Source organism: Neoarius graeffei, chromosome 16 (genome assembly GCF_027579695.1).
Source record: "Neoarius graeffei isolate fNeoGra1 chromosome 16, fNeoGra1.pri, whole genome shotgun sequence".
Taxonomy (NCBI): Eukaryota; Metazoa; Chordata; class Actinopteri; order Siluriformes; family Ariidae; genus Neoarius; species Neoarius graeffei.
The window spans coordinates 6,998,923-7,025,521 of record NC_083584.1 but is presented as its reverse complement, the minus strand read 5'-3'; the positions used below and the strand labels follow the sequence as shown (position 1 = coordinate 7,025,521).

The 26,599-nt window shown below is 46.4% G+C and overlaps 1 protein-coding gene across 1 annotated transcript; it reads right to left on the bottom strand.

Annotated features, from left to right (window-relative positions):
- Positions 1–13,965: 13,965 nt before the first annotated feature.
- LOC132901031 (zinc finger CCHC domain-containing protein 12-like) lies at positions 13,966–15,069 on the bottom strand. Its single transcript, XM_060943442.1, has one exon. It carries the CDS (start codon positions 15,067–15,069, stop codon positions 13,966–13,968), a length of 1,104 nt encoding a protein of 367 aa, XP_060799425.1.
- Positions 15,070–26,599: the final 11,530 nt, after the last annotated feature.

Sequence of the window (26,599 nt, the reverse complement as noted above, 5' to 3'; positions counted from 1 at the left end):
TGTGATGTTCTTTTACAATTTTTTTTTTACATCTGTGTTTAAAAACATTTAGATTTTCAGTGGGATCGGATCATCATTAACCTGTCAACACTGATTTGATTTATGGTGGCCTTTGACTGAGACCTGTCAATTTTTACTCTTCCAAAAGCCACAAACCTTTACTCTCTCAAACGTTAAATACTTCTAAGTGCGATTGGGTGCAGAAGCACAAAAAACAGTCAGAGGTTTCTTTCCTGAGCATTGAAAATGTATGGAGGAAGCCCTCTTGTCCACTTGTAAAAACTCCAACTTTAAGGCCCCAGCCTGAGACTAGTGAGGATCTCCACATCCACCTGAGGCTTATCTCCTTTGTCGTAGGAGAGACGACTCCTAATCTAGAGGTTTGGTACAAGAGCCCTAACTGTGTGTGGACATAAGACCAAATATATCAATCTCCTTATCTTTCCATCTCATGTTCCCCAATCCAGCTTCCATTTAAAGGGTGCAGTCCATCAGTCCAACACAAGTCTGCTGTAGGACTGGCATTGGCCCTGACACCCACCCTCCATTCTGCAGGTGGTGATCCTCAACCCTACCAGATTATGTTGGTGGCCCAGTCACCAGATGTTCTACTGTGTGTGGTTGTAGGATTGGGTGGGTGGAGTCATTAGAATAGCTCTTGGTCTGACCTCTCCAGTTAGATCTGTTCAATAATGTGGCTCGACTGAAATCATTCACCACAACAAGCTTTCATTCCATGAAGAAAGACAAAAAATAATTATAACAGGTAAAGAATATCTCACATACTGTTTTTCCCCCTCAAAACAAGAAAACAATGAAAAATTGTGTGGCAATTTTCCATAAACCAGTCTGTGACATACTGCACTATATAATAGGGTATTTTTTATATTCTTTTATTTCTGACAGTATTAAAATAAAATATACTTGCAACATTACTAGTCACTCGCCTTCTTCCGCTTATCCAGGACCGGGTCGCGGAGGCAGCAGTCTAAGCATGGAAGCCCAAACTTCCCTTTCCCCAGACACCTCGGCCAGCTCCTCGGGAAGAACACCGAGGCGTTCCCAGGCCAGCCGAGAGACATAGTCCCTCCAGCGTGTCCTGGGTCTTCCCCGGGGCCTCCTCCCGGGGGGACATGCCTGGAACACCTCCCCAGGGAGGCGTCCAGGAGGCATCCGAAAAAGATGCCCGAGCCACCTCAGCTGGTTCCTCTCGATGTGGAGGAGCAGCGGCTCTACTCCGAGCTCCTCCCGAGTGACTGTGCTTCTCACCCTATCTCTAAGGGAGCGCCCAGCCACCCTGCGAAGGAAACTCATTTCAGCCGCTTGTATCCGCGATCTTGTTCTTTCTGTCATTACCCAAAGCTCATGACCATAGGTGAGAGTCGGAACGTAGATCGACCGGTAAATTGAGAGCTTCGCCTTTTGGCTCAGCTCCTTCTTCACCACGACGGACCGGTAAAGCGACCGCATCACTGCGGAGGCTGCACCGATCCGCCTGTCAATCTCACGCTCCATCCTTCCCTCACTCGTGAACAAGATCCCGAGATACTTAAACTCCTCCACTTGAGGCAGGACTTCTCCACCAACCTGGAGAGGGCAAGCCACCCTTTTCCGGTCGAGAACCATGGCCTCGGACTTACTAGTCAATTTCAGTTAAATATGAAATAAGTTTAATATTCATTTGAACAACTTGGCCAGCCTCCCTTGCAAAAAAAAAGTGTTTTTTTCTTTTTTACTGGGAATCACCTGGTTTTTAAAGGATAAATTAATTGCCAAACAAAATGAGCTTTAACAGCCTTTGATAAAGTTGAGGATCCGAGAGCTGAGCTTCATGTCCACACTGGTGCCCTGTGTCTGGTTGGAGTCTCATCGCGTCGTTCCTGTGGAGGGCAGCCCCATGTGGACAGTTGGGGTCATGCCTAGAGGACGCTCTGGACTCTTGCAGTGTGCTTTTGTGGCTGGGGACTGCAGTTGATTTGCTGACTTTGGGACTGCCGTTGTCGTGAACGGTTTTGCGTTCGGGTTTCCGTTGGTGGGGGGTTTATAGCATCAACGAAGCTGACTTTGTTCGGACTGTTATAGTCATGTTGTCTGTTGTTGCCCGGATGGGGATGGGTTCCCTTTTGAGTCTGGTTCCTCTCGAGGTTTCTTCCTCGTGTCATCTGAGGGAGTTTTTCCTTGCCACCGTTGCCACAGGCGTGCTCATTGGGGATAGATTAGGGATGAAATTAGCTCATATTTTAAGTCATTCAAATTCTGTAAAGCTGCTTTGCGACAATATTTATTGTTAAAAGCACTATACAAATAAACTTGACTTGACATGCACTAACCACTAACACTCACATTCATTAATCTTTTAGTAAAACATGCTCAAAAAGGGGAGTGAGTCTTAATACCTTTTTTTGACGCCTGATTTTGGACAAATGAGTGGAGAAATGAAAGGTGAAAGACAAAAACCATCTAACACAGTGCCTCCCAGTGGAAACAAATCAGCATGGCCACCTCTGAAGATAACAAAAAGAGAGAGAGAGAGAGAAATAATTGGAACGAGAAAAAAAATCATTGGATTGACAATGAATTTTAAGGGTCTTATATGTTTGCTGTATTTTCCCAACTATAAGTTAAAAATAAGAACAAAAAAACAAACAAAAAAAAACCTAACATGTTGAGCATGGTGGTTTCCATTTGGCTAAAAGTTGCTGATTTGTCTCCACCAGGACAGCTGCTATTGTTTAAGCATGATTGTTGAAATGTGTGATTTCAGTTTCTGTATTTGTTTAGAAAAATAATCACAATAAGACTCAGCATAAGCCTGATGCAAATATGATAATGTACTGTAGCAACAACAAGGTAAAAAACACTGCACTATGTCGTCTGGAAAATATGCTGGTTTTTTTTTTTTTTTAATCTTTTTCTTTTTGGAATGGGGTTTTATGTTTCCAGGCCACACTGCTGCTGATCTGCAACAAATACATAAGTACAATGACAATCACATCTTCATCTTCACTGCAGTCACTCTGACTTTCAAGCTTGCACTGGAGATTTCTCTTCATTGAATTGAATTGAAACCATTAAAAATGGCCAATTGGGCTTTTGTTTCGATCTTTTTTAGAAGCAGCCTTGAAGAATGTAATATATTTTTTTAAATTTGCAACCATGCAAAAAAAGAAAAGAAAAATCCTCCTCATGACTTTAACTGGAACTGTGTCCTCTGGTCTGATGGAACAAAAATTGAGCTTTTTTTTTGGTGTAAAAAGAAGGACGGCTATAATGAAAAGAACCTGATCCCAACTGTAAAATATGGTGGAAGTTCTGTGAGGTTTTGGGGCTGTTTTTCCTCCAAAGGCCCTGGAAACCTTGTTAGAATCCATGGCATCATGGCCTCCATGAAATAGCAGGACATTTTAAATCAGAATCTGGCTGAAACTAAAACTGGGTCGTCATTGGATCTTCCAGCAGGACAATGATCCAATGTCCAAATCAACACAGAAATGGTTCCCTGAGCACAGAATCAAGCTTCTGCCCTGGCCATCTCAGTCCCCTGAGCTGAACCCCAGTGAAAACCTGTGGGCTGAGCTGAAGAGGAGAGAGCACAAGAGAGGGTCGAGGACCCTGGATGATGTGGAGAGATTGTGTAAATGGGAATGGGCTCAGATGCCCTGCTCTGGATCTCCAACCTTATAAAATGTTAGAGGAGAGACTCAGTGCTGTTTTACTGGTAAAGGGGGTTGTACAAATGATTAAATGCAGGGGTGCCAATAATCATGATGTGTTTTTGTTGAAAATATATTTCTTGATGAGGGATTTGTTTTTCTCTGAATAACTTTATTTCAATTTAAGGTTGGATTTTTCTCTTTTTTTTCAGTGTGAGATGAAGCGACTTCACCAAAAGGTGGATTTTTTTTCTAGCCTTTTTTACTAATCTTTACAAGGGGGGGCAATAATCATGGAGGGCCCTGTATAAACCACACTGACTTGACTTGAAAAGAAAGGAAGTGCTACGTTACTTTGAGTGGAGCGTCTTGGAACAGATGCTGTTTATCGGTGGCTCTTTGAGCCTTGGACGCCTGCGCTGCAGAGTAAAACTTGACCAGTGCATAAAAGCCTGGGGCAATGACTGAGGAATCGGCCAGATTCCACAGAAAGTGTGTCCAAGATGTCCCACTGAACAAAATTTGATATAATAATTTAAAAAGGCATAATTGTGAATTATTTCATTATTTTTTTAAAAAACAAATGTTCAAAACAAATTTTAGACCTCGATCACTGATATTTTGGTGAAAAAGTGGATTTAAAAGTTTGATCATAATGCTAATGTTACATGGATGGAAAACTTGTGATTTGAGGGCAAAGCAAGCATGCCTTTTTTTTTTACTTTTTGCTCCTTTAATAGTGTGTGATCAGATACATAGTGGCTATCTTTGAGAGACATCAAATTTACTGCATTTTTCAAATTATTTCATCTCTGTGGGTTTGGTGATAAAAGTAAATCAATTTGATTTACTTGAAAAAAAGTTTCTAATTAAACCAAAGTATGCGCATATAAAAATAAAATTAAATTAAATAAAAGCATTAGGTATAATGGAGCAGTAGGACTTTGTTATTCCCCCCTGAACTGTGGGACTTTGTCTTTTTTTTCTGAATCGTACTTCCAGGAAGCAGGCGATCGGCCGCCAAGCCCATCAAGAGCACTCGTCGTCGGCCATGGCCAGAGGGCCGAACACCCTGGTCCATCCACTACGCTATGAAAAAAAAATATCCATGGCTCTAGCCGGCTTTTAAACGTTTATTACTCGGCCACTGGTGCTGCCAGCAAAGCCAAATTTTACAGGCACCTCCCTCTACCCCAGCCCTCTTGAACCAGCATGGGCATGGCCCGGTAGGACAGCGTCGGTCCATTATTCGCCACCACACAAGTGCTGCTCAGCAACTTAAGTTTCTATTTGATCCATGGCTCCAGTTGGCCTTTAAGTGTTCATAACTCAGACACCGAAGGTCACAGTGAAGGCAAATTTTGCAGGCATTTCTAGACAGAAATCACCATCAAATGCAATCAAATACATAGCTGAAGAATGCTTATGTTATTTCTTGCGAACATTACAATGATTGACAGATTATCTTACATTTTTAGGTAGAAAAACTCGCTGCCCTTGTGTTCATACCTCAAAGGGCCGGATGTAAATGACTGCTTGCACATTGCAGTATATGTCATCGATTTAACTAAAGTTTGAAGCTGACCACACGGACAAAGAAAATAGCCTTCTGGAGGAAAGCTGTATGGTCAGATGAGACAAAGGTTGAGTTGTTTGGCCACAATGACCAACAGGGACAATGTACTGAGGGACACTGCACCAGCTGGTGGTGGTGGTAGGATCATCATGCTCTGGGTCTGTTTTGCTGCCAGTGGAACTGGTTCATTGCACAAAGTGGATGGAATAATGAAGAAGGAGGACTACCTTAGAATTCTTTAGCATAAACCATCAGAAACTTGAACATGTCTTGGGATTTGGAAGTTACAACAGGACAATGAACCAAAACATGCATCAGAGCTGGTTGTGGAGGATAAAGCAGGCTAAGATTAGATTAGATTAGATTAGATTAGATTAGATTAGATTAGATTAGATTAGATTAGATTAGATTAGATTAGATTAGATTAGATTAGATTAGATTAGATTAGATTAGATTAGATTAGATTAGATTGAACTTTATTGATCCCTTTGGGAGGGTTCCCTCAGGGAAATTAAAATTCCAGCATCATCATCACAGGATAAACAGAGAATAGAAAATAGAGAAAACTTCTAGATAAATTAAATTAAGTATTTTGTAACCCCCTTGTTACAGATTGTAGCAACAGGGCACAGGTAAATAGTCAATATTAATAGATGGACCAGTAACAGAAGACTATAAGCTTGTGAGAGCCTTTGTCGTTGAGTAGTCGGAAAAACACAAGAAACAATGGTTTGAGGGTTTTTTTTTGTGTGTGCACTTGTTATTAATAATCAATAAAAATAAAAAAATACACAATTTGTTGCAAGGCATTCAATGAAAAACAACTAAAAATAATAAGCCGGCAAAATAAAACCCTCTGTCCCAAAGTTAGCGTTGGGGCACTTTTTCTTCAGATCCGTGTCAAGTGTATCAGTGTATGTGTATTATGTCCTACCACACAGTCCGTGAGAAAGGGGGAATGAAGGAATCCTTCACCACTCTCAGTTCAATATCGGTGGTTTCAATGTGGCTCGCCACCCAGCTCACACTGGGAATCTATGGATCATGGACTCTAGAGACAATCTCTCTGGATCTCTGGAAACTTCACACGAACCCAGCTGGAAACTCCCCGATAGACGGTGGACCTTGGCTGGGACCTCATCAAATGAAGTCACAGAAAAGAAAAACCTGACCTACAGAGAGGTCAAAGCAGATCCAAATAGCATGTTCATTATCCTCAAGCAATAATACTAATTTGCATTAACCAGTCTATATCATGCTCTCAAAAGGTTTAGTTGTACAACAAAAATCAAATATATCTCTAGTTCAAGAGTTCAAGTATTAATTTGTAGTTGTGAAACTATAAATACATTCAAAGTGCTTTTTTTATTCAAGTACTGTAGTTACATTAATAACAAAGAAAATATAATTTTTCAAAATTAAAAGAAATAAATATAAATATATTGCATAGTACCCTTTAATTTGGTAGAAAACTGCATTAAATTCAGAAACCCCATGGTAGTTAGAGGCATTAAGGCCTAACCTGCTTAATTGTCTCTCCTTGCACCAGTAACAATGAGAAACTGCACTAAATATTTACCTCTTTAAGTACCACAAGCACACACTTTCATCAAGCAGTCTCACCAGTACCTTATTTTTTTTCTTTACATATGCAATGAACAACAGCTTAGAAAAATATTCCTTAGTAAATAACAATAAACAACACTGAAATGATTATTCAGATATGACACCAACAAGCTAAACTGCTAAGTTCAGGTCAATGGCCCATTAGCATCACAGCACAGTCTCAGGCGGCTATAGACCCTTTTCAGTCATGTGACCTTCGTAAACGCGACCACCATTTTGGACATGTAGTGGACTTCGGCTCGAATTGGTTTGAATGCGAGGAAGGCGACAAATGGAGAACATACAAGAGAAAGGAGCGAGATGCAGAAAACACCTTCACTATCCAGCGACGTAGGGCATTTACAGGGCGAGCAGAGGAAGAAATAACAACAGTAACGACACATTAGCAACGCCGTACAGAAATAACGGTTTATGGCACAGACCCTTTCGGTTCTCGCTCATCTAGCTGCTACAATGACTGCTTAGACTGCAACAATAATACCTAACACACATTTAAGTTTCCGTCGTAAAGACGTGAAACTCATCGAGTGACGAGTGTGTTCATTGATAAGCTAAGACAATCTAAAAGTAGACATACCATCACACTGCCCTGGCGCTGTGTACAGTTTACCTTCTATGGTTTGTGCACTCACTATTTGCCATTACTTTCTCCAACCGTTGTTACAGATTACAGGGAACGGCCTGGATTTAAGAGACAAATACATGTTCCTCTTATTTTGAACACTTATTTGTAGGCAGTGCTTAATTTGTAAAGTGGGAGGTCCCGGAGCACAGAGGATGAGCGGCTCCGGTGCAGAAAAAAAGAGGGGGGGGGGAGAGGGGCGCAGCGCTGCGCTTCTGGGCATGTTTTGTAATAACACTGCAAATTAAGTTCATCTGCAGATATTTTGTGGATGTCGTTTCATGAGAGAAATCACCAACAAGACAGATATCAAAATCAGACATTAACACTAAATAAACTTGCATTTTTTTATTTAATTATTTGTTTGTTTGTTTTTTGTTACATAGTCAAAAGAGGTGTTGGATCACCGGATCCAGTGTAAATAGCTGCCGGAGCCAACGCCCGAGGTTCCGGAGCGCGCTCCGGCTTGCTCCCCCTCAAATTAAGCGCTGTTTGTAGGACACTGCCTCTGATCTGTCCTACAGTCTACCAACAGCAAAGGAAAACAACGCTAGCTAATGTCGTTAGCTAATAGCTACTACAGAAGAACAAAGAGGTTACAATGGGTTATTTTAGCCTATTTGGTTACACACTCGCCGCCACAGAATGTTAACAGCAATGTAATGCCTTTTCTGGCTAATTTTATTCGTCTTACCTCCAACAAAGTGGTCACTACACAAGCGTTGGTATGCCGCTATCCATCTTCTCTGTCGGTCAGCATCTACCAGGATCCGATAAAATGATGACCCTTGCCTTGTTTGTTGATGGTTACTACATCCAGGTGCACAACAATATAGTGGCATGATGGAAGTCTTGCTGAAAATAAACACTTTCTTTGCTGCCGTTCCTCAATGCTGGCTGTAGTAAACTACTGGTAGTATACGTCCAAAATGGCGGCCGCGTTTGTCGTGACGTCACGTGAAAAGGGTCCATAGCACCATTAGCACCTTTTTCATGGCTGCTGTGCCGATTAACATAACTTTCAGATGCTTTACAAATCAACCAAACAAGTTAGAGTGTTTTTTTTTTCCACTCACCGAGTGATCAATTTAGGAACGAGCGTTCCAGCAATTACCCTCGCCCGATCGGCAGAAATCGTCCAGTCTCACACTGCTCTATAAAGTTTAAATATTAACAATATACTGGTTAACCAGGGTTTAACATCATTAAGAATTATTCCAACTCAGTTCAAAACATTATTTTCAGGTCTTACCCCGTGGATGAAAACAGGTTTTATCTGCGTTTGGATCAGACAACGCACGAGGCAGCAACCGTAAACATGGCCGCAAAACAGGAAGTTACAACCAGACGTAACCTACGAGGTTGATCACCTGGGGCGCACAAGATGCACTAATTGGCTATTCGGGAAGCTCGTTCTACATAGCCTTCTGCAGCAACTCCTTTTTTTTTCTCTATTTCTCCTTTTCTCCATTTTAAACACTTTCCAATAGTTTTTAGTGCATATAATCAATTTCAATGAATTATTTATAAAGCATCTATTTATTTCAAAACACAATGAATTGCTTTTAGAATTTTAATAACTGATCAATTACTTTCAATGAATGGTTTTTTCGTTCACAAATAAAATGGATTATTTTAAGAGGATAGTCTTAACAAAATTATGACGCTTTACAGCCTGGGCTACACCCTCCCCTCCTGATCTTATGTACGTCCCTGTACATGGCAGCAATCAAATATAATTTATCTGAGTGGGCAGGTCAGAGGGGTATAGGGAGTTCTCTTCTTCATTCAAAGCATCGGCCAGTGCTGTAGTTAGTCCATGAAAGAATGACTTAACCACTGTGACCAAGGGATTCCCAAGTTCAGCATAGTCAAGTCGCTTTGGCGGTTGTCGTGTCCTCCCTGATCTCCTGACAGAGGTATCCATTTCTGTCTGTCTCTCTATCTCCATTTCATCCAACTCATCCTTTCTTTTCTCCTCAGATTCTCCACTTCCAGTCCTATCCATGTCCTCTTCACTTGCTGTTACATCAGAGAGCACCGGAAGCTGTTCATCATGGACATCACATGGCAGGATGACATTATCAGGTAAGTTTCCTTCTTCTACAGGGTTTACATTTTCAGGTAAGTCACTTTCTGTTTGATCTGTTTTATGTATTTGTTCAGGTGAGTTAACTTGTTCAGGTAGATTGTCTTGTTCAGGTGGATTGACTTGTTCAGGTGGGTTCCGCATGGATAGCTTATCTCTGTTCTCGGCCAGGAGCTCGTATGCCGGAGAATCAGAGAGAACTGGAGCAGATGACACATCCGGCTCATTTGACTGTCTGATCGCACATGGGGGATTCCTCAACATGTAAGTCTCATTGACCTTGGGCTCTGGTGTCTGGAAAGGGGAAAACATCCGAGTGACTACAATTTCCAAGTCAGAGTCCTCCTCCTCTTCCTCACTTTCAGTGGTGGGACATTGTCTTGTCCTAGGTCTTTTGACCGGGAGCTGTTTGACAGGTTCATTCATCACAGCTGCAGATAGAAAGCCACAAGGGAGGAGCAGGTCACGATGTAGGGTGCGCACTGGCCCATCTTTGCCCTCAGGCTTAACAGTGTAGACAGGCATGTCACCAGCTTTCCTGAGAACAGTGTAGACATCGTCCTCCCACTTGTTTGCCAGTTTATGCTTTCCACGCAGCTTGACATTACGAACAAGGACCCTATCACCCACTTCCAAGGATGAGTCCACAACTCGTCTGTCAAACCGGGTCTTATTTCGATCAGCATTCTTTTGTGCATTGGATGTTGCAATCCTGTAACTCTGTTCCAAGCAACATTTTAGGTCTTTGACATACTGGGAATGAGACAGCTCATTGGTGTTGGTGGGCAGGCCAAAGGCTAGGTCAATGGGAAGCCTGGGCTGTCTCCCAAACATCAATTCATAGGGGGAAAATCCAGTCGTATCATTTTTGGTGCAATTATAGGCATGCACGAGAGGTTTCACAAAGTCTTTCCAATGCAGTTTGTCAGGTTGACTCAATGTCCCGAGCATTTGGAGAAGTGTACGGTTGAACCTCTCAACCGGATTTCCTCTGGGATGGTATGGAGTCGTATGCACTTTTTTTATCCCTGCCAGCTCACAGAGTTCCCGTATGGTGTGCGACTCAAAGTCTGGGCCCTGGTTGCTGAGTAGTTGCTCTGGGAAGCCATAATGCACTATGAAATTATCCCAAAGACATTTTGCTACCGTACGGGCTCGCTGGTTTGGAGTTGGTATGGCTAGCGCATACTTTGTGAAGTGATCGGTAATGACTAATACATCCTTTGTGTTGGATCGATCTGGCTCCAAGGATAAGTCAATACACAAGAGTTCCAGAGGCCGACAAGTCTTTATATTGACGAGTGGAGCAGCTTTCTCAGGAGGAGTTTTACGGCGGACACATCGCTCGCAGGTTTTGATCAGTTTTTCAATGGCCATATATATTTTTGGCCAGTAGAATCTGGCTCTTACTAGATCGACTGTCCACTCAACTCCTAAATGGCCCATGTCGTTATGGAGGCTCTGCAGGGCTGCTGCTCTTAACTCCTCAGGGAGCACTAACTGGAAGGTGACATTGGGTCCGTCTTGCCGCTGTCGATAGAGCACTCCATTCCGTAGCTCCAGCTTGTTGAGCTCTCGCAGTAGCAAAGGGAGCTCAGGCAGCTCTGCTTTGAGGGTGGGAGGTGGGGTTTTACCAGTCTCCATTTGAACAATCACTTCATTGATTGCAGGATCTGATCTCTGCTTTTTCCTTAGTTCCTCTTCGGAAAATGAGGGTACAAAAGGAAACCCATCCATTTGCTCTTCCTGAAAACAGTCTGGAATGGCTATGGGCTGATGAGAAAGAGATTCAACTAAAGTCAACCCAGGGCTGGAGCTTTCAGCCTTTGCACCTCCGACACTGGTGACCATGTGTCGATCACAAATCGCTTGAATCACCTCCTGAGGAACAGTGTGTGATGTGTCAGCATCACTCAGGTGGTACAAAGCAAATTGCCGGATTATCTCACTTTCTTTTTGTGATACAGGGTCATCCTCTGGTGGTCCATGTGAACGGCGAGACAAGGCGTCAGCGTCCAAGTTTCGCTTGCCAGCTCTGTACTCAAGTCGGAAGGAGAACGTCGACAGGCTGGACAGCCACCGGTAACCTGTTGCGTCAAGCTTGGCTGAGGTTAAAAGGTAAGTCAACGGGTTACTATCGGTAACCACAGTGAAATCTGTCCCATATAAATAATCCGAAATTTTTTCTGTAACGGCCCACTTCAGGGCCAGAAATTTGAGTTTATGGGCAGGATACTTCCTTTTGCTCTTTGAGAGTCCTCGGCTAGCAAAGGCTATAACTCTCGGTTGGCCATCCTGAACCTGGTACAGTGCAGCCCCAACACCGAGGGTGCTGGCATCTGTATGTAGAACATACGGAAGCTGGGGGTCTGCGAAACCTAAGACCGGAGCTGAAGTCAACTTCTGGATTATCAGGTGGAATGCTTCCTGACACTGGGGTGTCCATCTCTGATGAAAAGGCTCCTTTGGGTTGTAATATTCTCGGCCTGTAGCTTTCTTAGGTTTTTTGCCCTTCCGAAGGGGTGGATAACCGGAGGTTAATTCAGTTAGGGGCTTGATGACATGAGAATACCCCTGAATGAACCTTCTGTAATACCCTGCAAAACCTAAAAAGGACTGGAGTTCCTTTAGGTTGGTGGGGACAGGCCACGTTGTCAGGGCCTTTACTTTCTCTGGGTCTGTTTGTACACCCTTCTCAGAAACCACATGACCAAGATACCTGACAGAGGTCTGGAAAAATTTCCACTTCCCTGGTGCCAACTTCAGTCCATATTCCTTCAGCCGTTCTAAGACACGCTTCAGGCGCTGTTCGTGCTCCTCCAAGGAAGATGAAAAAATAATCAGGTCGTCAATGAACACTAAAACCTCTTTAAGATTCATCTCTCCAATACACTTCTCCATCAGTCATTGGAATGTTGATGGCGCGTTGGTAATACCCTGGGGCATTCTATTGAACTCCCAAAATCCTAGCGGGCAAACAAACGCTGTCTTCTGCTTGTCTGATCCTTCCATTTCAATCTGATAGTACCCTGATTTAAGGTCCAGGACGGAGAACCACTTCGACCCAGCCAGCGCAGAGAATGCCTCCTCAAGCTTTGGGAGAGCATAGGCATCTTTAATTGTCTGAAGGTTTAACTTCCTGAAATCTATACAAAGATGAACAGAACCATCCTTCTTCCTGACAACAACAATAGGAGATGCGAACGGGGACTCAGACTCTTGAATAACCCCTGAATCAAGGAGCTCCTGTAGGTGTTTTCTCACTGCATCCACATCATGGGGGTGTATCGGACGTGGTCTGAACTTGAAAAGGGTTTCATCACTGAGCCTGATACGATGCTTAACTTTGTCTGTATGTCCAAAATCCAGGTCGTGATGGGAGAAGATGTCTGGCATGGAGTTCAACATGTTTGTTACCCGTTCTCTCCACTCGGGGGGTAAAGGTGAGTCTCCAAAATCAAAACTCAGTTTTGTCGGTTGAGGGGACTCCCTTTCCAGGTCAGGGGGGTTTGGTTCTTTTACTTTTTGTTCTTTGTGTAACACTCTCACAACAGCATTAACATCTGGCAATATTGTCTTGGACGGAATTGTAATGTCATGTTCAGTTTCATTTTTCAACACAACAGGTAGGTGGCAAGGTTGTTTTGTTGGCAAGCTGACCAAGCTAGCTGTGACCAGGAGGCCGCTGGGTAAGAAGGATGCTGATGGTTGTTCAATAATGACGTACTTCTCAGAATGAGCACTAGAGACATTAACCATGCTTTCGAGGACAACTGTCTGTCCTGCTGGAACAACCTCAGGTGCCTTTCCAATAGTCTTAGCCCAGCCAAGGCTACTACTGGTGGAGCCTTTCTGATGCAGTTGAAGGATTGTGAGGACAGCCCTGTAGCCATAAGGCAATGGCTGGAAGGTGGAGAAATTTGGGTCATCTCGAAGGTCAGCATACAGGGTGTCAAGAGTGTTGGTGCCAACAAGTACCTGTTCATGGACTGTAGATCTGAGGTGGGGAATAACTAACGCCAAAGTTTGGACTTCAATGTCAGTCCCTACGAAGCTTTTGGAAATCTGACAGAGAGCTCAATGTATCCTAAGTAGGGGACTAGTTGGCCGTTGGCACCCTCCACGTCAAGAAGATTGCCTAATGGATGGATGGTCAGATCTGGAAGGTGTTGCTCATAAAAAGACCAGGGCACTGTAGTCACCTGCGAACCTGTATCTAAAAGACAACTGGTGTCTTTTCCCGCAATAGTTACCCAAGCTGTGGTTTTAGTTCCCACAAGGCCACAAGGAAGTGCACTGGGTTTCCTCTTATTTCGAGCTCTCTTCCAGGCAGGTTTTTCAATTGTGGGACTGGATTTATCAGGTGTCACTCCCATACGTCCCTCTATGGAAGCAGATATCAGTTTAAATATGCCTGATTGCCAAGGGGATTGGAAGACTCCCATGCAGCCTGCCTTTCTCTCAGCTGTTTTTTCTTTGCTGCTACGAGGGAAGGATTTGGCTCATTGTCACATGCCGAGATGATATGACCATCCTCCCCACACTGGAAGCAGTACCAAGGGCGTGGTTTGCTGCTCATTTTGATAGCGGGGCTCTGCTGAGTTGTTCCTTTCTTTTTCACGAGGTGAGCCTCGGCTTTGGCACTAGAAGCAAGGGACTTTGCTTTCTGTTTGGGCAATTTCTGTTTTTTACTCTCAACTGTCATGCTATTAAGCTGGGCGCTAATGTCTGATATCTCTTTCCTCAGCATCTCGACTTCAGTGCAATAGTCAGAATCAGTAGCAGCATATGCTGTTTGAAGATGAGACATGACACGCTGTTTACTGGCACTATAAACAGGCTTGGTGCTTCCCAAATGCTGCTTCATGCGACTCACTTTCGCCGCCTGTTTATCCTCTTCTGTCCTTAATAGCAGCAACAGTTCTGCAAAGGATGGTGGATTTCTCTTTCTTTGTTCAAGCTGGAGGTCGACTATTAGGGAATTTTCCCAGCAGCCACGGCAGAACTGCTTTAAAAGCTGCTGGTCGAAATCATGAGAGGACACACCACCATGTCTCATAGTTGTGCCCAGTGCCACATGCAACCTCTGCAGAAAAGCAGATGGCTTCTCCCCATCATTTTGAAGTGTATTCATGAACCTGGCATATAGTTCATCGCCATCTTCAACTGTTCCATAGGCAGAGTCCAGTAGTTCAAGATAGGCCGAAGGTTTAGCATGTGGGCCAAGATGCTTAGTCATCTCAGAAGCAGGAGGGAGGAGACTGTCAAGGATGCGATGCGTGCAGTATGATTCAGAGACTGAGGGATCTTTCATGAGAACTTCAACACTGGTACGCCATGTGTCGAAATCCACTTCATTATTAAACCGTGGACATTTCCCTGAGAAAGCTCGAAGCCTACCTGGTGTAGCCAGGTGTGATGGGCTTTCACTGCTGTGGACAATGTGTTCAATCACCACTCGTCGAATGCTGGGGGGATTCAAGTCGATGGTGGACTGGGACATGCTACCAGTCACAACTGGAGGAGTCGGCGACAAGGTTAACTTGGTCAGGTTTTTTGTGAAGATTGAAGAGGTATGAGGCTGACCCTCATCGTGAGAAGATTTCTTAGCTGCAAGATCAGGTGGGTCGACAAAAGAAAGTCATGGAGAGGATGAGACATTTTCCAGGTGAGGTGATTCCGTTTTGGAGAGTGGGCTCTGCTCAGGTGAGAGATCTTGGTGAGGCTGAGGAGAAGAGGACAGTGTGCTAGCTGTAGACAAAGTAAGATGTGCCAGCTCTTCTTTCAGCATTTGCTCTAGTGATGTTCCACTCAGCTTGGCAATATCACAAAGTTGTTCCATGTATGCTTTGGTAGCTTTGCTCCAGGCATCTAATGTGTAAACACCTGCCAAGCTCTTCACTTCATACACCATGTTGGTCTGGGTAGGGCTTTGAAGCTTAAGGGGCAATAGGGGCTCTAAGGCTTCCATAGCAGTGCTATGTGTGAACTCTACAATGATGTGTCTGTGGAAATCTGATTTGGGATCATCTATGCAAAGAAAACGTTTGATTGAACCATATTTCTGAAGGTAAGTAGATACTTCATCACTATCTGTCTCAGTTAATCCACTAACCACTACAGAGCAGGGAATTGCAACTGATTCCTGCATTACTGTTTCCATTTTGCCGTATTTATTTTTCTAATTTTATTTTATTTTTATTATTATTATTTTGTTTTGGGGGGGGACCTACCTTTAATTTCAGCAGCTGGTACACACAAAATAAATTTAACAATTAGACACTCAACACAGCTCTCCTGGCTGGCTTGCCAAATCTGTAACCCCCTTGTTACAGATTGTAGCAACAGGGCACAGGTAAATAGTCAATATTAATAGATGGACCAGTAACAGAAGACTATAAGCTTGTGAGAGCCTTTGTCGTTGAGTAGTCGGAAAAACACAAGAAACAATGGTTTGAGGTTTGTTGTGTATGCACTTGTTATTAATAATCAATAATAATAAAAATTAAAAAACACAATTTGTTGCAAGGCATTCAATGAAAAACAACTAAAAATAATAAGCCAGCAAAATAAAACCCTCTGTCCCAAAGTTAGCATTGGGGCCCTTTTTCTTCAGATCCGTGTCAAGTGTATCAGTGTATGTGTATTATGTCCTACCACACAGTCCGTAAGAAAGGGGGAATGAAGGAATCCTTCACCACTCTCAGTTCAATATCGGTGGTTTCAATGTGGCTCGCCACCCAGCTCACACTGGGAATCTATGGATCATGGACTCTAGAGACAATCTCTCTGGATCTCTGGAAACTTCACACGAACCCAGCTGGAAACTCCCCGATAGACGGTGGACTTTGGCTGGGACCTCATCAAATGAAGTCACAGAAAAGAAAAACCTGACCTACAGAGAGGTCAAAGCAGATCCAAATAGCATGTTGATTATCCTCAAGCAATAATACTAATTTGTATTAACCAGTATATATAATGCTCTCAAAAGGTTTAGTTGTACAACAAAAATCAAATATATCTCTAGTTCAAGAGTTCAAGTATTAATTTGTAGTTGTGAAACTATAAATACATTCAAAGTGCTTTTTTTATTCAAGTACTGTAGTTACATTAATAACAAAGAAAATATAATTTTTCAAAATTAAAAGAAATAAATATAAATATATTGCATAGTACCCTTTAATTTGGTAGAAAACTGCATTAAATTCAGAAACCCCATGGTAGTTAGAGGCATTAAGGCCTAACCTGCTTAATTGTCTCTCCTTGCACCGGTAACAATGAGAAACTGCACTAAATATTTACCTCTTTAAGTACCACAAGCACACACTTTCATCAAGCAGTCTCACCAATACCTTATTTTTTTTTCTTTATGTATGCAATGAACAACAGCTTAGAAAAATATTCCTTAGTAAATAACAATAAACAACACTGAAATGATTATTCAGATATAACATCAACAAGCTAAACTGCTAAGTTCAGGTCAATGGCCCATTAGCATCACAGCACAGTCTCAGGCGGCTATAGCACCATTAGCACCTTTTTCATGGCTGCTGTGCTGATTAACATAACTTTCAGATGCTTTACAAATCAACCAAACAAGTTAGAGTGTTTTTTTTTTTTTCCACTCACCGAGTGATCAATTTAGGAACGAGCGTTCCAGCAATTACCCTTGCCCGATCGGCAGAAATCGTCCGGTCTCACACTGCTCTATAAAGTTTAAATATTAACAATATACTGGTCAACCAGGGTTTAACATCATTAAGAATTATTCCAACTCAGTTCAAAACATTATTTTCAGGTCTTACCCCATGGATGAAAACAGGTTTTATCTGCATTTGGATCAGACAACGCACGAGGTAGCAACCATAAACATGGCCGCAAAACAGGAAGTTACGACCAGACGTAACCTACGAGGTTGATCACCTGGGGCGCACAAGATGCACTAATTGGCTATTCGGGAAGCTCGTTCTACATAGCCTTCTGCAGCAACTCCTTTTTTTTCTCTATTTCTCCTTTTCTCCATTTTAAACACTTTCCAATAGTTTTTAGTGCATATAATCAATTTCAATGAATTATTTATAAAGCATCTATTTATTTCAAAACACAATGAATTGCTTTTAGAATTTAAATAACTGATCAATTACTTTCAATGAATGGTTTTTTCGTTCACAAATAAAATGGATTATTTTAAGAGGATAGTCTTAACAAAATTATGATGCTTTACAGCCTGGGCTACAATTTACATATACAAATATAAAAAAGAACGAGATATGGGAAAAGAAGAAAGAAAAAAAAAAGTCCAGCAGGAGAGGTATTGCACATTTATATTGCACATTGTCCAGTATTGCTTTTTGTCAGGCTAGGCTAGTGCTCCTTCCTGTCCTCTGTCCTCCTGTTACCCCTCCCCCCCCCAGAGAGGAGTTGTACAGTCTGATGGCATGAGGGATAAAGGAGTTTTTAAGTCTGTTCGTCCTGCACTTGGGAAGGAGCATTCTGTCACTGAACAGGCTCCTCTGGTTGCTGATGACGGTGTGCAGAGGGTGACTGGCATCGTCCATGATGTTCAGTAGTTTGTCCATAGTCCTCTTCTCTGCCACCGTCACCAGAGTCTCCAGCCTGGATGTGTCCTTCTTGGATGTGCTGCCCCCCCAGCACACCATGGTGTAAAACAGGACACTGGCGACCACGGACTGATAGAACATCCACAGGAGTTTCCTGCAGATGTTAAAGGACTGCAGCCTCCTCAGGAAGTATAGCCTGCTCTGTCCCTTCCTGTACAAGTGGTTGGTGTTACAAGTCCATTAAGCTTAAAACAAGTCCTGACTTCAACCCTATTGAAAATATATGGACCATACTTATAAGTCAAGTCCATGCCAAGAAAAAAAAAAATTATTGAACTCTACCAATTCTACCATGAAGAGTCGTGAAATATTCAACCAGAATTCTGCCAGAATCTTGTTCATGGTAAACAAAAACGTTTGGTCAAGGTGAATCTTGTGATGAGATATTTTACCCAAATATTAGGTGTACTGTATGTATATTTATGACCCTGTATGTATAATTTTGCCCATGTGTTGATTTCAGAAAACCCAAAGAAAATTAAAACTTGTGCACCAAATTCGAGTGTTTTTTTTAATTCATGATGTATGCTGTACATTCTGCCACAGAAAAAGAACAGTTCAAAGAAATTACTGAAAGCTCAAATATTGCCATGACAGTCACATCCAAGATGACATTCATGTCACTGTATATAAACTTCTGACCACAACTGTACTTCCATAAAATGCTTTTATTGTACAGAAACAATGCAAGTGTGAGTGATTTCCTGGGAGAACATTGACTTGCTTCCATTAGTATTTAAGTTGGGTCCCTTTTTGGGAGACCCACCCTTAGACCGCCCCAAAACAAAATTCCAGCTCCTACTAAAATCATTGTAAAAGGACTTTCTTTGTTTGAAACACAGACTTCTGAGTGGCTGCCCCAATATGGGAATTCTGATTGGCTAAAACATATTTCCTGCTTATTTTTCAAAAGAAAACCAACATAATAGTATTTACCCTCTGGTATTCTAAAGATTTTACTACTTTATGAGGAGTCTGTGTTTGTCAGATGAAATGTCTTTACAGTGATAAACTGTGGTGGAGGACACAAGATGTCCTCCACCACTTTTAACTTGATGTTAAAATACCTTGTATATCAATCATAAAAATTATTGCTAAATAATAAAATTTCAACCTGCTCTCAGAAAAATAATGTTAGCAAGCTAAAACAGTTTGTGTGTGTGTGTGTGTGTGTGTGTGTGTCCAGTGTGTGACTGGAGGTGTGAGGCCCATAAAATATTGAAATGGGAGAGCAGTCTTTCTAACATAGTCAACAATGGATCACAAAGATAACTGGGGCTACAGAATGCAGCATGGAGGACATCATCAACTGCATGATGCTGGAACAGTTCATCACCCAACTGCTGAGCAAGATATCAACATGGGCCCGGTGTCACCAAGCGGCGTTGCTGGAGGAGGCGGTCCGGCTAGCCAAGGACCACCTGAGGGCGTATCTGGGAGCAGGCGTTCCTCCAGCTTCTCTTCCTCTGACTCGCTCACTTTCACTTTCTCCCCTCCCTTTCATTCTCCTCACACCTCCCCTACCCCAGCCCTGCAGAAACATGGACCAATTCCCCCAAAACCTACTCCCCGCACTCGTGTCTGTCCTCATGTTTCTTCTCTCCCTTCTCCTTCTGTGTCTGTACCACCATTAACCCTGTATCTCACTCCACAGGTGGACTCATCCATGCCCACCATGACTAGGACAAGCCCAGGCAGGTCTGTCGACATGGAGGGAAGGCAGGGAATCAGCCATTCTACAAGGAGGCAGGGCTACTGATTCGCATTCCTCACACACCACAGGCTTCCCCTGATCGAGCAGGAGCATACAGAATCCGACTCCCCGCCCTCCCCCCCCCCAATGGGAGAGGAAGTCCGCCACGACCATCTGCGCCCCCGGCCTGTGGACCACCTTGAAATTAAAGGGTTGGAGTGCCAGATACCAACGGGTGATCCGCGTGTTGGCATCCTTCATGCGGTGGAGCCACTGGAGGGGCGCGTGGTCCGAACAGAGGGTGAAAGAGCGCTGCAGCAGGTAGTAACAGAGGGCGAGGACCGCCCACTTGATTGCCAAGCACTCGTTTTAGATTGTGCTGTAGCGCCCCTCATGCACCGACAGCTTCCTACTGATGTATAGGACTGGGCGGTCCTCCCCCTCCACCTCCTGGGACAAAACAGCCCCCAGCCCTCTGTCCGATGCATCCGTCTGTAACATAAAGGGGAGAGAAAAGTCAGGGGAGTGTAAAAGTGGCCCCACACACAGTGCGGCCTTTACCTCAGAGAAAGCCCGCTGGCATTGCTCCGTCCACTGGACCGGATCTGGTGCCCCCTTTTTAGTGAGATCAGTCAGTGGGCTGGTGACGTCCGAATAATTCGGTATAAACCTACGATAATAGCCAGCCAGCCCCAGGAACTGTCTCGCCCCCTTTTTGGCCCTGGGCCTCGGGCAGGCCGCAATTGCTGCGGTCTTGTTAATTTGGGGACGCACCTGCCCGTTGCCCAAGTGGAAGCCCAGATACCGTACTTCCACCCGCCCAATTGCGCACTTCTTCGGGTTGGCTGTGAGACCCACTCGCCTCAGCAACCTAAGGACGGCCCTCAGATGTTCGAGGTGCCTTGGCCAGTCATTACTATAGATGATAATGTCATCGAGGTAGGTGGCCGCATAGGTGGCGTGGGGGCGGAGGACCCTGTCCATCAGCCGCTGAAACATAGCGGGCACCCCAAACAGCCCAAAAGGAAGTGTGACGAATTGGTGTAAACCGAACGGTGTGGAAAAGGCCGTTTTTTCTTGGGATAGTGGAGTCAAGGGGATCTGCCAATATCCCTTCGTTAAATCCAGTGTTGAGTAAAAGCGAGCAGTGCCTAGTCAATCGAGCAACTCCTCAATACGAGGCATTGGGTACGCGTCGAATTTAGACACCGTGTTGACTTTTCTATAGTCCACACAGAATCGGACTGACCCGTCGGCCTTGGGTACCAAGGGCTGCTCCAGTCACTGTGGGACTCCTCAACGATGCCCATTTCGAGCATGGCCTCGAGTTCTTCCCGAACCACTTTTTTCTTGTGTTCGGGTAGCCTGTAAGGGCGGCTACGCACTACCACCCCCAGGGGCATCTCAATGTGGTGCTCTATGAGGTTGGTGCGGCCGGGCAGGGGCGAGAACACGTCCAAAAACTCAGCCTGCAACTGGGTAACCTCCGCGAGTTGGGTCAAGGAGAGGTGGGCTCCACAAGGGACCAGAGAGGTATGCGATGCCAATGCGCCCTTTTGAACCTCCGGCCCCAGCTCCACCTTCTCCGGAACCACCGACACCAATGCTACGGGGACCTCCTCGTTCCACAGTTTGAGTAGATTGAGGTGGTAAATCTGTAGCGCCCCACCCCTGTCCGTTCGCCTCACCTCATAGTCGACGTCCCCGACTCGCCGTGTGACCTCAAAGGGTCCTTGCCACTTGGCGATCAATTTGGAACTCGATGTGGGCAACAGTACGAGTACTTTATCTCCCGGTGCAAACTCCCTAAGGCGCGTACCCTTGTTGTACTTTGTGAAGGTCCCTCCTCCCAATTTTCACGCAGCATATCTAGGATGCCGCGGGGCTTACGCCCATATACTAATTCGAACGGGGAGAACCCCGTGGAGGCTTGTGGGACCTCTTGCACTGAAAACAACAAGGGCTTGAGCCACTTATCCCAATTACATGCATCCTCACTTACGAATTTTTTAATTATATTTTTGAGGGTGCGATTGAACCGTTCCATTAAACCGTCCGTTTGTGGGTGATACACGCTGGTGCAGATCGGCTTAACCCCTAATAACCTATACAGTTCGTTCAGTGTCCGTGACATAAACGTGGTGCCTTGATCAGTCAGAATCTCTTTCGGGATTCCAACTCGGGAGATGACGCAGAACAGTGCCTCCGCAATACTGCATGCTGAGATATTGCGGAGAGGCACTGCTTCCGGGTATCGCGTTGCATAGTCCACCAGAACTAATATAAAGCGGTACCCTCGTGTTGACCGATCTAATGGCCCGACGAGATCCAGCCCAATTCTTTCGAACGGGGTCTCAATTAATGGTAGAGAGCGCAAAGGCGCTTTTGGAATGGCTGCTGGATTTACTAACTGGCATTCGCAGCATGCCGTACACCACCTACGGACATCGCCATGAATCCCCGGCCAATAGAATCGGGCCATTATTCGGGCTAGTGTCTTATCCTGCCCTAAGTGTCCAGCCATGGGATTAAAGTGAGCTGCCTGCAATACCAATTCCCGGTGGCTTTTTGGAATCAAAAGCTGTGTGATTTGCTCTTTCGTCTGAGTGTCCTGTGTCACTCGGTATAATCTATCCTTCATAATAGAAAAATAGGGGAAGGACGGGGTGGCGTTCGGCGGGAGCATTTAACCATCGATTACTCTCACTTGGTCAAATGCATGCTGCAGAGTCTAGTCTCGTGACTGCTCTAACGGGAAATCCGCCAGGGATTCCCCGGGAGACGGAGGAGGAGCCTGTGGCTCCTCACTCTGACTCGGAGATGACGTAGACAGCTCTGTGACAGCTGCTCCCTCCAAGGCGACACCGGGACCTCCCCCTACTGAAGTATGGCAGGACCCACTCTCCACTAAATGGCTCATCAACTCCCCGAATCCCGGCCAATCAGTCCCCAAAATTATCGAGTGGGTGAGGCGAGGATTAACCGCCGCCTTCACTATAAATTTTTCCCCTCGGAAAAAAATGTGGACCGACACCAAAGGGTAGCTGTGAATATCCCTGTGCACACACAACACCTTCACCCCCTGTGCTCCCCCCAATGCTTCATCTTGCACCAGGCTTTGTTGGATTAAGGTCTGATTACAACCAGAATCCACCAACGCCTGATATGTCTCCCCTTGAATACTCACCGGTATGCGATATGCTCCAGCCCGTTCGAGGGCGACTCCTGGCTCATCGGGGATCCGAACCACCGCGCCTACCTCCATTATCATGCACTGTTGTTGGAGGTGGCCCGGCTCCCCGCAGCGCCAGCAAACCGGCCCGGGCTTCCTCTCCGCACCGGTGCTCTGGGGCTCACTCACCTGAGGGGAGGGGAGGGACAGACACAGAAGGGAGAAACAGGAGGGCACCACGGGTGTGGCGGGCCGGCACGGGTGGCGCTGGCCCCTGCCTCCACAGTGGGGGAATGGGGCAAGGATGAGACACAGGAGGAGAGGGGGAGAGAGAGATAGAAGAGGAGAGGAGAGAAGAGGCCATCTGCTGTCCTGCCGCCGGGACAGCCGCCAAATGGTCCCCCGCCAGCTCGATTGCCTGATCCAGCAACGCCGGGCAGTGGCACTGGACCCACTCCACGGTTCCTGCTGGCAAGCGTGCGACGAATTGCTCCAGTACCACCTGGTCAATGATCCCCTCGGCGTCGTGGTTGTCGGCCCTCAACCACCGCCAGCAGGCGTCCCGGAATTGCTGGCCAAACGCGAACGGCCGGCCGACTTCCTCCAAGCGCAAAGTGCGGAAGCGCTGACGCTGCTGCTCAGGGGTGCGCCCCACACGCTGGAGGACGGCCCAGCGAAGGTCCGCGTAGGCCAGCCGGCGGTCGGCGGGGAGCTGTAGTGTGGCTAGCTGTGCCTCTCCCGTTAGCAGGGGGAGGAGGCGCGCCACGCGCTGTTCCATCGGCCACCCCGAGGTCTCCGCGACTTGTTCAAAGAGCGTGATGAATGCCTTGGGGTCGTCCTGCGGGCCCATCTTTGTTAGGGTGAGGGGGGACGGGCCCGCGGTGGGAGCATTGGGGGATGCCGCCGATGTGAGGAAGTGCCGGAACGCCTGACGATCTTCTTGCTGGGCCAGCACCAGGGCCTCGAACCGCTGTTCCTGCTCCTTTTGGAGGGTGACTAGCACCTGATGCTGGCTTTGCTGGGCCGTGGTGAGGGCGTGGACCAGTTCGGCGAACGGGGAGGACTCCATGGGGCTGTTCGGCTTCTGTGCTCCAGATCCTGGGTTTCAGCACCACTGTAACAGTTTGTAGCGAAAATCGCGTGTGGGTGGAGCATAGAGGACGGCAGGACAGAGTAAAATTCAATGACTTTATTTGCTCTTTTCAGACGCATGCACCACTCTCTCAGCCACGCGCGCACACACACACAAGTCGTCTGGCTGGGGAGAGAGCTCCCTTCCGCTCTCCCTCTCCCTCCTTAAGTAGAGGGCGGTTTACTGGGGAAAACACACACAAACAGGTTAATTACCCTCAGGTGAAGCGATTCTGCCACTTACCTTCCCTGACTCCGCCCTCCTGTCACAGACCGGCGCTTGACCACGCCCCCGCTTCCACATACCCCCACCGCCCGACTCAGGCCGGGCGCCCGTCCGGCCCGCAGCCGACTCCCCCCCCCCTTGACGGGAGAGGAAGTCCGCCACGACCATCTGCGCCCCCGGCCTGTGGACCACCTTGAAGTTGAAGGGTTGGAGTGCCAGATACCAACGGGTGATCCGCGCGTTGGCATCCTTCATGCGGTGGAGCCACTGGAGGGGCGCGTGGTCCGAACAGAGGGTGAAAGAGCGCCCCAGCAGGTAGTAACGGAGGGCGAGGACCGCCCACTTGATCGCCAGGCACTCTTTCTCGATGGTGCTGTAGCGCCCCTCACGCACTGACAGCTTCCGACTAATGTACAGGATGGGGCGATCCTCCCCCTCCACCTGCTGGGACAAAACGGCCCCCAGCCCTCTGTCCGACGCATCCGTCTGCAACATAAAAGGGAGAGAGAAGTCAGGGGAGTGTAAAAGTGGCCCCCCACACAGTGCAGCCTTTACCTCAGAGAAAGCCCGCTGGCACTGCTCCGTCCACTGGACCGGATCTGGCGCCCCCTTTTTAGTGAGGTCAGTCAGCGGGCTGGTGACATCCGAATAATTAGGTATAAACCTACGATAGTAGCCAGCCAGCCCCAGGAACTGTCTCACCCCCTTTTTGGTCTTGGGCCTCGGGCAGGCCGCAATCGCTGCTGTCTTATTAATTTGGGGACGCACCTGCCCGTTACCCAAGTGGAAGCCCAGATACCGTACTTCCACCCGCCCAATCGCACACTTCTTCGGGTTGGCAGTGAGCCCCGCCCGCCTCAGCGACCTAAGGACGGCCCTCAGGTGTTGCAGGTGCCGCTGCCAGTCATTACTATAAATAATGATGTCGTCAAGGTAAGCGGCCGCGTAGGTGGCGTGGGGCCGGAGGACCCGGTCCATCAGCTGCTGAAACGTAGCGGGCGCCCCAAACAGCCCAAACGGAAGTGTGACGAACTGGTGTAAACCGAACGGTGTGGAAAAGGCCGTTTTTTCCCGGGATAATGGAGTCAAGGGGATCTGCCAATATCCCTTCGTCAAATCCAGTGTCGAGTAAAAGCGAGCCGTGCCTAGTCGATCGAGCAGCTCATCAATACGAGGCATTGGGTACGCATCGAATTTAGACACCGCGTTGACTTTTCTATAGTCCACACAGAACCGGACCGAGCCGTCGGCCTTAGGAACCAAGACCACCGGGCTGCTCCAGTCACTGTGGGACTCCTCGACGATGCCCATTTCGAGCATGGCCTGAAGTTCTTCCCGAACCACCTTTTTTTTGTGTTCGGGTAATCTATAAGGACGGCTACGCACTACCACCCCCGGGGGCGTCTCTATGTGGTGTTCTATGAGGTTAGTGCGACCAGGCAGGGGCGAGAACACATCCGAAAACTCGGCCTGCAACTGGGCGACCTCGGTGAGTTGGGTCGGGGAGAGGTGGTCTCCACAGGGGACCGGAGAGGTACGAGATGCCAATGTCCCTTTTTGGACCTCCGGCCCCAGCTCCGCCTTCTCCGGAACTACCGACACCAACGCCACGGGGACCTCCTCGTTCCAGAGTTTTAGCAGATTGAGGTGGTAGATCTGTAGCGCCCCCTCCCTGTCCGTTCGCCTAACCTCATAGTCGACGTCCCCGACTCGCCGTGTGACCTCAAAGGGTCCTTGCCACTTGGCGATTAATTTGGAGCTCGACGTGGGCAACAGGACGAGTACCTTATCTCCCGGAGTGAACTCTCTAAGGCGCGTGCCCTTGTTGTACAGGCGGGTTTGCCGTTCCTGGGCCTGCCGCAAATTCTCCTGAGTTAGGTGGGTGAGCGTGTGGAGTTTTGCGCGCAGATCCATAACGTACTGAATCTCGTTTTTGCTCTGTGAAGGTCCCTCCTCCCAATTTTCCCGCAGTACATCTAAGATGCCGCGCGGCTTACGCCCATATAATAATTCAAATGGGGAGAACCCCATGGAGGCTTGGGGGACCTCTCGCACTGCAAACAGCAAGGGTTCGAGCCACTTATCCCAGTTACGTGCATCCTCACTTACGAATTTTTTGATAATATTCTTGAGGGTGCGATTGAACCGTTCAACTAAACCGTCCGTTTGTGGGTGATAAACGCTGGTGCG

Coding starts and splice junctions, on each gene's coding strand:
- LOC132901031 (XM_060943442.1), bottom strand. CDS start 15,069: ATGTCCCAGTCCACCATCGACTTGAATCCCCCCAGCATTCGACGAGTG.